The sequence below is a fragment of the Crinia signifera genome, chromosome 5, assembly GCF_055691185.1.
Source record: "Crinia signifera chromosome 5, ASM5569118v1, whole genome shotgun sequence".
NCBI lineage: Eukaryota > Metazoa > Chordata > Amphibia > Anura > Myobatrachidae > Crinia > Crinia signifera.
The window spans coordinates 262,853,967-262,867,579 of record NC_139221.1 but is presented as its reverse complement, the minus strand read 5'-3'; the positions used below and the strand labels follow the sequence as shown (position 1 = coordinate 262,867,579).

Genomic DNA, 13,613 nt, shown 5'->3' with positions numbered 1-13,613 from the left:
CCTTGTAAAATCGTCTGAACCTCCGGAATCTTCTGAAAGAATATGGACATGGCAGATATCTGCACCTTGATGGATCCCAAAACCCAGGCCAATACCTAGCCTGCAGAAAAGGGAGGAACTGACAAAGTTGGAAAACCATAGGAGAACAATGTCTCCCTTCACACCATGACACATATCTCTTCCAGATCCAAGGATTGGACGTCACCGGCTTTCTAGTCTGAATCATGGCAGGGATTACGTTTCCCTAAATACCCTTCCTAGCTAAGATCAGCCGTTCAACCACCAAGCCGACAATTGAAGCCTTGCTGAAGAAGTTGCCCTCTCAGCGGAAGAGGCAAAGGTTCATCCACCGACATAGCCAGAAGATCGGCACACCACGCCCTTCAATTCCAGTCCGGGGCAATCAGAATTGCTTGCACCATCTCCCTCCTGATCTTGCGGAGTACTTGGGACAGCAACAGAATTGGAGGGAATAAGTATACCAGCTGGTATGACCAAGGCATCGACAGTGCGTCCACCGCAGCCTGAGGGTCCTGGCACAGTAAAGCTGCAGCTTCTAGTTGAGCCTGTGTGCCCTCAGATCTATGTTCGGACAACCCCACCGGTCTGTGATCAGCTGTATCACCTGTGGGTGGATACTCTACTTCCCAAGGTGTAGATCGTGGCAGTGGAGAAAGTCTGCCTCCCAGTTTTCCACGCCTGGAATGAAAATGGCCAATATGGCCCTTATGTGCTTTTCTGCCCTGAGGAGGAGCGAGGAAATCTCCCACATGCAGGCCCTGCTTTTTGTCCCTCCTTGGCGATTGACATATGCTACAGCCGTAGAGTTGTCGGAATGCACTTGTATCGCCTGATTTAGGAGAAGATGGAAGGCCTGAATCAGAGCCTTTTAAATCGCCAAAAGTTCCAGGATGTTGATGTGAAGGAGAGACTCGTGGCTTGACCACCTGCCCTGAAACTGTACCCCTTGGGTTACAGCTCCCAAGCCTCTTAGGGTCACATCCACTGTTAACAAGACCCAATTTAGGATCCCAAAGGGTCTTCCCTCCAACAGGTGAGATGACTGAAGCCAACATGCTAGAGAAACTCTGACCCGAGGGGATAGCCGTATCAGCTGATGCGTGCACAGATGGCAGCCTGATCATTTGCGCAGGAGATCCAACTGAAAACTCCTGGTGTGGAAACGCCTGTATTGGATGGCATCGTAGGACGTCACCAACTTCAACAGGTGAATACAGAGATGGACTGTGACCTGGTTCGGAGTTAGTACCTCCCTGACCAATTCCTGAATGGCCATCACTTTGTACGGCATAAGGAAGATCCTCTGGGCCACTGTGTCCAGAATCTTCCCTAGAAAGAGAAGTCTCTGGGTAGGCAGCAGGTGAGACTTCTGATAATTTAGATGGGACAACAGCTGAGAGGTCCGAGAAATGATTCCTGACAGCTGTTCCCTGGACCCTGCCTTCATGAGGAGATCATCCAGATAAGGGATGATGTTGATCCTCTGCAGCCGCAGCATCATCTTCGCCATTACCGCTGTGGACAGCCCGAAAGGCAGGGAATGGAACTGGTAATGATCCTCCAGTAGGGCAAACCAAAGGGCGACCAGATCGGGACGTGCAGGTACGCATCCCTGATATCCAGAGAGGCCAGAAACTCCACCCTTTCCAGGCTGAATATTACCAGCCTCAATGATTCCATTCTGAACTTGAACACTCGTAGATACGGGTTTAGTAATTTGAGGCTCAGAATTGGGTTCACCGAGCTGCCCAATTCGGTACGAGGAATAGGTGTAATAACCCAGACTTCTTTAGGGAGAAGGGACAGGGGCAATAACCCTGGTCCAAACCAACTTTTGTAACGCCACTAGTAGCGTAGGTACTTGTGTATTATCACGGCACCCGCGATTTCCATCGCAGGGCATTGTACAATGAAAAATCGCGTCGCATCGCATGCGATACGATCGCATGCAACGCGATTTTACCCGATTTTTAATTGTATGGCTTCTGACCATGTTAAATGCCCCCCCAGACCCGATTTTTAATTGTATACCCACCCTCATGGCTCATGAGTATGCAAAATGCCCCACCATTGGTAACGCCACCCCACTATCAACGCCAACCCGAAGCGTGGCGAGCGCTGCGAGCCTGCGAGGGGCGGCGGTACGCGTCCTACGACCTTTTCAGAACCCCACTATCCACGTCGGCGTGGAGTCGATCTTATAAAATGTGGCGAGCCCGAAGCGTGGCGAGCGCCGCGAGGGGACGTGCATAACTTCACAGGTATACACTTCCCCTCGCTGCACTTTATAATATCAACTCCACGCCGACGTGGATAGTGGGGTATGAAAAGGTCGTAGGACACGTACCGCCGCCGCTCACCACGCTTCGGGTTGGCGTTGATAGTGGGGTGGCGTTTATGTGAAATGCCCCCCCATTGTTAACGCCACCCCACTATCAACGCCAACCCGAAGAGTGGTTGATATTATAAAGTGTGGCGAGCGCAGCGAGGGGAAGCGTATACCTGTGTAGTTATGCACGTCCGCTCGCCACGCTTCGGGCTCGCCACACTTTATAAGATCAACTCCACGCCGACGTGGATAGTGGGGGTTATAAAAAGGTCGTAGGACGCGTACCGCCACCCCTCGCAGGCTGGCTGCGCTCACCACGCTTCGGGTTGGCGTTGATAGTGGGGTGGCGTTAACAATGGGGGGGCATTTTGCATACTCATGAGCCATGAGGGTGGGTATACAATTAAAAAATCGGGTCTGGGGGGGCATTTAACATGGAAATCAATGGAAAATCACGTCCATCGCATCGCATGCCATTATAATGGCATGCGATGCGACTCGATATTACAATTGTATACAAAGCCCCGGGGATTCTACCTAGTTTAACCTTGCACGGACTAAATTCAGTCTCTCCCTCAATGGGGTATGCAGTCCTAATGCTGGGTGAATTCACGTTAAAACAATAATATGCCACCCGTAATGGGTCTGTAATTGAGGCTAAGAGTAGCGCCTATGACTGGGACAGCATCACTAGTGCCGAAGTACTGTGCACTGTGATGGGTAGTCCAGTAGTGTCTACGGCTGCTTGCCAGACACCAGTGCGAATTGGGTGTGTACTGTGCAGGGCAACGTAGTACAAGAACGTGGCGGCTGGTGCGAACGCCTGCAGCTGTCAATCAGTTATTGGTGCCGCAGCTGCGTGCACCATATTAAGCGCTCAGGCGAGATTGTACGCTGCACAGTGTGATTCCTGCTGCCCTGATAAGTGCTGCAGGGTCACTCATAAGGTGTGTACATATACAAAATGGAAAATAAAGTAAAGTAGTCTGTGTGAATGCTGCCCGTGCACCGCAAGCCAGCACGCGCTTCGCAAATCAGCTTCTTTAGGGCCAACCCGACCCAGGATCTGACGTGCTTTTTATACCATCGTCAGTATGAACATCCAATCAGTGTGTGTGACGGAGGGGCATGGGTATCAGAAAGTGATTGACAGCAGTAGATTGCGTGAATATACGGGATTGGTATGAAATCCCGGCGGTCGACGTCCCGGCGGTCAAAATCCCGACAAGGAGGATGGATCCTTGGATGGATCCATCCATGGATCACCCCCCCTTACGGGCTCACTGTACTCGCCATGCAGCAGGCCCGGTGCCTCGCTACGATCGGCACACTAATTTATTCTCCCTCTATGGGTGAGGGACAAAGTGCCGGGATTTCGGTGGTCGGGATTTCGACCGTCGGGATACTAACTGCATCCCGAATATACTAGTCAAGTGGAGTGATTCTTAAATCATGTATGGGTCTATGATCATTTGTTAATCTTGGGTATCAGTACCCACTAGACTTGCAAAACCAAAAGGTATATATTTATGCCAATTTGTATCATACGCAATATACATTTTCTTTGGAATACTAACCAATGAGGTAGTATAAATTATATTTGATGTGGACATAACCATGATTTTGAGAAATTCTGTAAATACATGTATGAAACTGTATAATGTGCCAATTTAGGAGAAGGCATCTAGTGTGAAAATTCACTTGGTTGTTCTAGTTTGACAATTACTATTATCCTGTATTCAGCATGTGATCATATTTATGAATATAGCAGTTTTGTGAAGTACATTCGTACCTATCAGAATATTCAAATGGGATGGACTTTAAAAATAAATATATATTTACGGTATACTGGGTGGTGATATCTATCTAGTATCGTATTTCCACTAAGGAATCATAATTAAGGATGTTGGATTTAACGGTCCAGAAGTGTGTTTCATTTTTAATGTTGAAGCATGAATGCTATGTTATATCTAGATGGATTGTCAGTACAAAAATACCTTACTGAATAAATATAGGTAAGTGACAGTTTGTATTGTTATGTACCTTACAAAATAGGTATTGAAGTCTCCAAAAATTATCGTAATTACTTTGTTATAAAAATGTGTATAGGTGAAATAAATTATTATAAAAATGAATAACTGTAACTTGTGTTGTTATAAAAAGAATGTTTTGTGTAACTAAATAAATAAAAATAATTATGAAAATAAGACTTTCCTGTTTGAAAGTGTGGTATTATACCAAAAATCGAGTTGCTAATCAAGATGTGCAGAGTGTGAGTGACAATACTAAAACTGGAAAAACAAGTGATAAAACAAAAACAAACCATATGTGTTACTTTGTGATTAGGCAAGAATACATTTTGAAGTATCCATGACTACTTGTGAAAATAGCTGTGTGGGTAATCGTGTAAAATTACATTAATAATGGAAATTAAATAAGAAAAAGAAAAAAAGGGGGAGGGTGTATGTCTATTGTGCATAGGTAGTGCAATTCAAGGTGTACCTATTAGTATATCTTTGACAATAAAAATAAATACCAGTTTGGTGGAAATAAGCAATATTTTAGAATGAGTACACTGTAACATCAGTGATATTGTTGCCACTGATCATTATCATGAAATTGTGGAGTATTAATGCTGATACATATATTTATGTGTATACACAAGTATGTTTGAGATAATATTTATATTTTGTTAAACAAGTAGTCCATGAATGATATTGATCCTCCATAGTGTATAGTGTATACTTGATCTGGATAGATAGGGGAATGCTGCATAACTGTTCTCTTCATTTAGGCCCCTTGGAGACATTATGGATACCATAATGAGTATTAGCCTTGTTTCAACAGTTCATTGTCCACGTCACCCCTTCTTATGCCCATGTCGATTTTCATCATACCATAGACTTGAAGACCTAGGGATTTGCCATGATGATACCTGTGAAAATGCCGGGCAACAGGGGTGAGAGTTTCTGATACCCATGCCCCTCCTCCGTCACACACACTGATTGGATGTTCATACTGACTAGGGTATAAAAAGCACGTCAGATCCTGAGTCGGGTTGGCCCTGAGGATGCTGATTTGCGAAGCACGTGCCAGCTAGCGGTGCGCGGGCAGCATTCCCACAGACTGCTTTGTTATTTTCCCATACTGTATTTTGCATATGTACAAACCTATTGAGGGACCCCGCAGCCCTTATCAGGGCAGCAGGAATCACACTGTGCAGCGTACAATCCCGCCTGAGGGCTCAGTACAGTGCAAACAGCCACGGCACCGGTAACTGACATCTGTTTTCTAGGTGATGTACATCTTACCATAAATATCCAAGCAAAGTCTAGTGTGTCTTCTGCCCGCCACCTTATTTTAAACACTTTTTGTGTCATTTTTTCACATATTTTAGTTTTTTATTTCGCAATTTTATGATACTTAATAAAAGTTACATTTTAATAGTGATTGGTGCACCTACATAAGGGACATACTTTCTCTCCTGACCTTTCTGTATTCATTCATGCCCATCAGTAGCACACCTCCTAGTTACAAGTACTATACACTATAAAATATACGGGGGTCGATTTTTCTATATAATAGTCCTGTGCGACTGGCTCCCCTTCTTTTTTGCGTATCCCGAGTAACCTGACCAATCGGCAGACCTGACTTGAAAAATCTGTGAGGAGGGCAAGTGCTGAACTCCAGTTTGTGCCCCTGGGAAATTACATTCCGTACCCAGGAATCCGGGCAAGAAAGACGCCAGACGTGACTGAAGAACAGCAACCGCACCCTCACCTTTTGTTCCCCCAGGGACTGAGGTATGGTGTCAGGCTGAAGATTTGGAGGAGGCAGAGACAGTACTCTGCTTCTGGGAGCTGGCCGTGGTGGTCTACGCTGTTTTCCCCTACCGCCCCTGGTGGCATTGGAGGCGCCCCTGGGCTTACTCTGAAACCTGCCCCCACGAAAGGACTGCAAGGGGGATTTAGAAATCCAAGCGTCCGATTCCCCTCCAAACACCCACTCCCCCATAAAGGGAAGTGCCTTTACGCTCTTTTTGGATTCAGCATCAGCCATCCACATACACAGCTCTCTGCGCGCTGAGACTGCCATAGTGGAGGTCATGGCGTTAATGACACAGACCACCTTAAAGTTACCACAAAAGACACACGTGGTATCTGGAGCAAAGGGGAAGGTGGACAACTAGGGAATCTGGAATTTTTTATACCGGTATGCCCAAGCTTTTCTGAAAAAGTCATCCAAATCCTTAGAATCAGGAAAGGTGACACTAGCCCTTTTCTGTGTAAAGAAAAAGGATTGAGGTGCCTCAGATTCCTCAGCAGGTATATGGAACACATCTCTGATGGCCACAATAAGAGGTTTGAGGCCCTGAGTTGGAGCCTTCTTCCTACTCCTCCTCCTCCTCTGAGTCAGAGCCAACCTTTAAAAGTCTGCGCTTTTGTGGTGCATTAACACCTGAGGAAGAAGCAACCTGTCTGCAGACTTTCCAGACACCTGTAACTGTTGAGTCGGGATGCAGTTCAAATCCCGGAGGTCGGAATCCCGGCGTTCAAAATTTCGAAACTTTCTCCCTCCGTGGGTGTCCACAACACTCATAGAGGGAATATAAATTAGTGTGCCGAGCGTAGCGAGGCTCCAGGCCCGCTGCGTGGCGAGCACACCGAGCCGGCAAGGGGGGGATTTCGTCAGTCTGGATTTTGAACACCGGGATTCCGTCCGCCGGGATTTCATATCAATCCCGTTGAGTCTGGTGCTGTGTGGCAGCTATTTGCTGAGACATTTGCTGCATCATAGCCTTCATTGAACACTGTGGTTCAGGAAGTTCCCCCCCAGAGGCCTCACTGTGCTGAGATAGCTGGCTGCACTGATCACACATGAGAATGTCAGAGGGGGAAGAGGAAAACCTTGTGTAACATACAGTGCACTTTCTCCCCACAATGAAAGAAACAGTCACACTTGTACACAGATATAAACATAGTGAAAACACAGGGGGATAAAAGCAAGTCTGCCCCAGCCGTGTAAGGGACCTAGAGGAAAGAAAACCAGCAATATTTATACTGACAATATACATATAACATGTAAAACCATGCCCGAAGGTCATTGTGTACTAAAAGGCTGCCAGTGTACTCAATGGGGGTTATGGGATCCCTCCAGAAGGGGTCCGATTGTCCCCCTCCGCATTCTACACAAATCAACTGGGGTATCCCTTTAGCGGGGTCCCCGGCTTCTGCTCACCACTCAGACATGTTAGGGATGTGCGGCAGGCTGCTGGCCTGTGCGCCGTGGTGTAATGCCATGCGGTAGACTAACCCATTCCAGAACGTGTTCCGGCAGCGGGGATCAGAGCATCACCTGTAGATGTCGAAATCCGTCTCCCACCAAGATCCCGTGCCGCAGGCATGCTGCATGTCCAAGCAGCATGCCCAAATAAATGAAAGTTTAAAATAATGAAGAAAATTCTGAGCTGCAGGAGGAGGCATAGAGGGGTTTGAAGTGGTATGTGCACATGCTCCTTTGGACCCCATCTATACCTTATAGTACTAAGTGAATCGCCAGTATCCCTTATGGATGATAAAGAAAATAATATGCTATGTTTTTAGACTGGCTCATGATCACTAATAAATGCCACATCCTGAGCACTGGATATGAATATCTGTATTAAAAGTGGCAGACGCATGCAGTCATTCCTAGAGTATATTAGGGTATATGTTAGAAATGAAGGAAATAGACATTATATTTATTGGCTTTCTTTCAGAAAATCACACCAAAATTTAATTTTTTTTTTATTTTAACACCTATACAGAAAACCATATAGCCATAGTAGCAAAATATTTTAGAAGTCTCCTGCTCAATTGTCAAACACAATGACCCTATGTAACCACTTAGTACACACGTATTTCATAAAATGCACTGCGGCAATTTCTCATTAAGTTCATAGAAGTGTCTGAATTTTGTTGCAAATGTCATTCAAGAGCATAGAGTGCAGTGTGTAACAGTATACATATACACAGCTGTTCATTCAGACACTTGTATAAATTTGTATCTGTAAAGGTAAGTTGGTGGTTCTACTAGTGTTCCAACGGCTTCTGCTACTTTACGATTTGCATATACACTGGACTGATGGAAACCTCCCGACAGTCAGAAGCCTGGGCCGTTTTCGTTTCTTCCGACCGTAACCCGACATTTGAAATGCAGCTTCGGAAAGTCTGTGGATTCGACAATCTGCTGCCATTTCCGGCAAATTAGACCACAAGTCGGATCTGACACCCTTCAATGCGGTCGTTAATGGCAGCATTGAATAGGTGAGTGCCGATATTTCTCATATATTGAAATATCGGCACATACTGAATACCCACCTTAAGGCCCCCATACACTATGCGATTTGGGCACGATTTCACCTGATTCGGATGAATCGGGCCGTGAAATCGGCCCAAATCGCACTTGCAGACACCCCCTCCGATCCGATGCGCGGTCCCGTGCGCATCGGATCGGGTCGAGAGGTCAGACGGGCTGCACATAAGATTTGCTAAATCTTATGTGCAGCCCAGCCCCGGAGCCGTGCGGGGGATGACAGCGGGCGGGGGATGCCGGCTATAAAGAGCCGAGCAGGGGGAGGCTGCATAGGGAGCCGGGCAGGAGGCACTTGAAGCTGTTGTGGTGGGGTGACAGCGGGAGCAGGGCGCTGGGCAGGGAGGATGAAGCTGGCTGCTGGGCAGCGGCGCGAGTCGGAAGGAACAGATAACTTGAAAAAAAAAAAGTCCATACAGATGACTAGCAAGCCATTGATTGGCTGAGACCTCTCACAGCCAATCGCTGATTGGCTGAGAGAGGTCTCAGCCAATCAAAGGCTTGCTAGTCATCTGTATGGGCTTTTCTTTTTTTTCCCCCAAGTTATCTGTTCCTCCCGGGCCGGCTCCCGCAGTGTGCGTCATCCTCCCTGCCCGGCGCCCTGCTCCCACTGTCACCCCACCACAACAGCCTCCTCCTGCCCGGCTCGCTATGCAGCCTCCCCCTGCTCGGCTATCTATTATCTGATGTCCCCCGCATGGCTCCCTCCTCCTGCAGCTCCCCAGGGACTGCATATGATAAATCCATGCGATTTATCATATGCAAACCTTGGCATATCAAGTGCCTAATTGTGTGTCCCCCTCCCGGGGAGCTGCAGGGTGAAATCAGGTCCGACTTGTCCCTAGGACAAGTCGGACTAATGTATGGGGGCCTTTAGACTGAAGGGAGAAAGATATGTTTCTACAGTCAGGAGTACATATGGATGATCGGTTCACAGGATACCAGCAATTGGGATTTCAGCATCAGTATCCTTATCGATATCAGGATTCCGGCGCCTGTCTTGTGGCCGCAAGTCGGGATGACAGCATCGGTACTCTGACTGTTAGTATAATGTCCACCAGGATGTCAACCATACCCCATGTGAAGGATATGAAGCGATCATAGTAAAGCATTCATTGTGATACTAGATAGCTGGTAAATAATCACACCCTATGGAATGCCCTTCCACGCCCAATAAGACTCTCCACTAGCCTCCAAACTTTCAAGCGTTCCCTGAAAACTCACCTTTTCAGACAAGCCTATCCTATTTAAGTTCCACAAGCATACACTTAAGTATTATATAGCTTTTCTTCTGGACTTGCAACTTGGTGGGACTGCTATGCTATTACTGGTGCCTGTCCTTGCGTTTCCCTCCTATGTCCCTATAGATTGTAAACTTGCAGCAGGGCCCTCCTACCTCCGGGTCTGTCTGTTGTAACCCAGTTTGTTTTATCTCTGTCTACAATTGTAAAGCGCAACAGAATCTGCTGCGCTATATAAGAAACTATAAATAAATATGCAATCATTGCTCGTCTTCATTAACTGTGAAGAACAGTCATTGCTCACATTTGAACGTACACATATAAGTATGGACAGGCTGGACAAAAGGGGAGGTTGGACTTAATCCCAATCCGCATTCCCACATTACCAGCATGAAAAGGAGAACTGCATTCTTTACCAATTAATGGTTTCCATCTGTAATAGCCATTTGACATCCATAAATCACAAGGCCTTCTACTTGCCTTTTCCTATGGCACATGGAATTAAGCAGTACAAACTTAATACAATACTGGACTTGCAACTTGGTGGGACTGCTATGCTATTACTGGTGCCTGTCCTTGCGTTTCCCTCCTATGTCCCTATAGATTGTAAACTTGCAGCAGGGCCCTCCTACCTCCGGGTCTGTCTGTTGTAACCCAGTTTGTTTTATCTCTGTCTACAATTGTAAAGCGCAACAGAATCTGCTGCGCTATATAAGAAACTATAAATAAATATGCAATCATTGCTCGTCTTCATTAACTGTGAAGAACAGTCATTGCTCACATTTGAACGTACACATATAAGTATGGACAGGCTGGACAAAAGGGGAGGTTGGACTTAATCCCAATCCGCATTCCCACATTACCAGCATGAAAAGGAGAACTGCATTCTTTACCAATTAATGGTTTCCATCTGTAATAGCCATTTGACATCCATAAATCACAAGGCCTTCTACTTGCCTTTTCCTATGGCACATGGAATTAAGCAGTACAAAATTAATACAATACTGCTTCACACAGTCAGTCAAATGTGTAGCTGCTATAGAGGAGCAGAACCTGTAGAGCAGGCATTCCCAACCACGGTCCTCAAGGCACACCAACTGTGCAGGTTTTGTAGATATCCAGGCTTGAGCACAGGTGACTTAATTAGTATCTGAGGGATTCTGATTAAACTATCTGTGCTGAAGCCTGGATATCACTAAAACCTGCACTGTTGGTGTGCCTTGAGGACCGTGGTTGGGAATGCCTGCTGTAGAGAGTTACTCTTCAGCACTGAGCTCTGGTTTAAGAACAGAAATAGACAAGATTGAGCAACAGTTTTTGGAAACCTTTTCCCTTAAAAGGTGGAAGCTGCAGGACAGGAACATCGCAAATTGGAGGTGCAAGCATCAGCCAATATGTAATGCATCTACATGATAATCAGCAGCTAGCTTTGGCAATTCACAGAGATTTAGAAGGTTAAAAGTGCACATTTCCTTCAAACATATACATTATATGTTCACATATTTACACTGTCAGTATATAAATACATCTAAAGGCCCATACGTACCAGGCGACTTTAAGGCTGATATCAGCTCTGTCTTTTGAGCTGCTTTCAGTTACACGCTGCCGCATCATCACTGGCCCCGTTGAGCAATTTTCAGTCCACCCCATTATCGTGGTCCATACACACTGGGCAAAATTGGGCAATGTGTATGGACCAGAAGAGAGGTTTGTAGTCTGATTTACTATCATTATGTTTAATAGGCAGTTACCACAATAAACAGCGATCTTAGTTGACTGCAGTGTGAAAGTGATCTAAACAATTTAATTAACTTACATCTCGTTCTGAAACCAGTTGCTCAGACAGCTCTCTTTTACGTGACAGTTCATTCTCCAGCTTTTCCATTTCTTGTCTCAGCTGGGTTGTCTCTTTCTCCAGTACGGTGGTTATCTTTAACAATTCCTCTTTTTCTTTCATTACTTTTTCTATTTTTATCTGAAAAATACAAACCCTGGCTGATCAAAAACAAGCAAAACCAACCGGTATGTCGAACACATGCCAACTCTTAAGATGTTTGCAACCCACACAATGGTGGCAGATGTTCTGACTTGTGAACTAATACCCATTACGAAGCAACCCTATCAATTTACTAGAAGCCGGTCAAAGGTACAAGATGCCACTTGCTGTCTTTTATCTAACACAGCCTATAAAATTCCAGAAGCAGATTGGCTGCTAAAGTCAACTTCTCCATTTTAGGTCTAATATTTGATCCATCTCCCCCTTATTGACAGGAACGCTTTAAAGCCCAATAATGCTTTGATGGTGCAGTCTCATATACTATGTAGTAATATAGATATGTATATTTATAGTAATCTTTATAGGAATTTATATATTACTATAAATAAAATCTAAATATTCTATTTGAAGCTATAGAGTTGGAATACATGGGGGAAATAGGGGCAGGTGCCTATTCAATGTTGTCTTTCCCCACAGCATTGAACAGGCATCTCGGCAAAATGAGCCCAACTTTAAAAGCAGTCGGGCTCGTTTTGCCGAGAACGGAAGTGGAATATCGAGCTCACATCCGGATCTCGACGATCCATGGCCATTTCTCATGGCCATGCCCTCTTTTAGGCACTCGGCAGACGGGACATTGAATCCCGCCTGCCGATTATGGGACAGTGTCACAGCTGTCAGGACATCCCGACAACATAAAAAAACGTAGTCAAACTGCAAATTATGATGGGTCTGGGTTCATGCGAAGTAAAGCATTTTTTAATGGCCAGTAAATGTAAAGTCAATATAAATATGTAGATACACACAAAAATTATCCATGTAATAATGAGAAGCCTGCCAGCTAAAACAAACACATATGCAGACACTGCTGAGGAGATTCTTTCATTAGTGCCTACTTGGTAGAAGCGGAGGGTAATGCAATCATTTTTTCCCACTGTAAGTTTCCTATTCGAGGCGTATTGCATCATGGTAATGTCCCATAACATTTTATCTCAGCAGAATAACAATTTTTGGGGAAACTATAGATGACAATAGAACCAAAAACACAGGGTGAGAAGGATGCTGGATTGCAGGCTAAGGAAAATCGGTAGAATTTCCCCCACATACATTTAGGTGCCGATTCTAATGTTGAACATGCCCCCTGCTGGCAATCTACAGTTTATTGAAACTGTTCAATTGTTGCTCCAGTCAGATGACCATTAGCATTTTACATAGCTGATAGCTCCGGGTTTAGCCCATCTAATATTGCCACATGGAGATCTAAAAGTCTGGGTTTGGCCGATCTAAACGCCTGGTGGCTGTGTTGCCCCAGAGAAAAGGCAGCTCAAATCAAAGCACATTACTGCAGAAGGCCAGCAGGGGGAGCGCATAACATCTGAATCGGCCCCTTAGTATTACAGAACTGCCAGCCAATGAATAGAACATTAGTAGAATGCAAAAAAGGTGTTCGTAAAAGTTTAATAAAAATATATAAAGAATAGGGTATTTGGATGCCGGATCACGATCAAACTCATGGTCCAGTTGTCATGCCTTGACTCTGCCCTCTGTTTAAAGGTGGCCATACACACGCAAATTTATCTTCAGATCTGGCTGGTTGGAACAAAAACCTGGTTATGGATGACAGCAAATGACAGTTGACCATTTGCTTGGAAATGCTGGAAAACTGACAAACTGT

The 13,613-nt window shown here is 45.4% G+C and overlaps 1 protein-coding gene across 1 annotated transcript in view; it reads right to left on the bottom strand.

Moving 5' to 3' along the window:
• TAX1BP1 (Tax1 binding protein 1) overlaps window positions 1-13,613 on the bottom strand; it is an 89,862-nt gene that overhangs the window by 45,019 nt on the left and 31,230 nt on the right. The window contains 1 exon segment of the mRNA XM_083188944.1: window positions 11,759-11,917. Within this exon segment, the coding sequence (XP_083045070.1) occupies window positions 11,759-11,917 (159 nt within the window).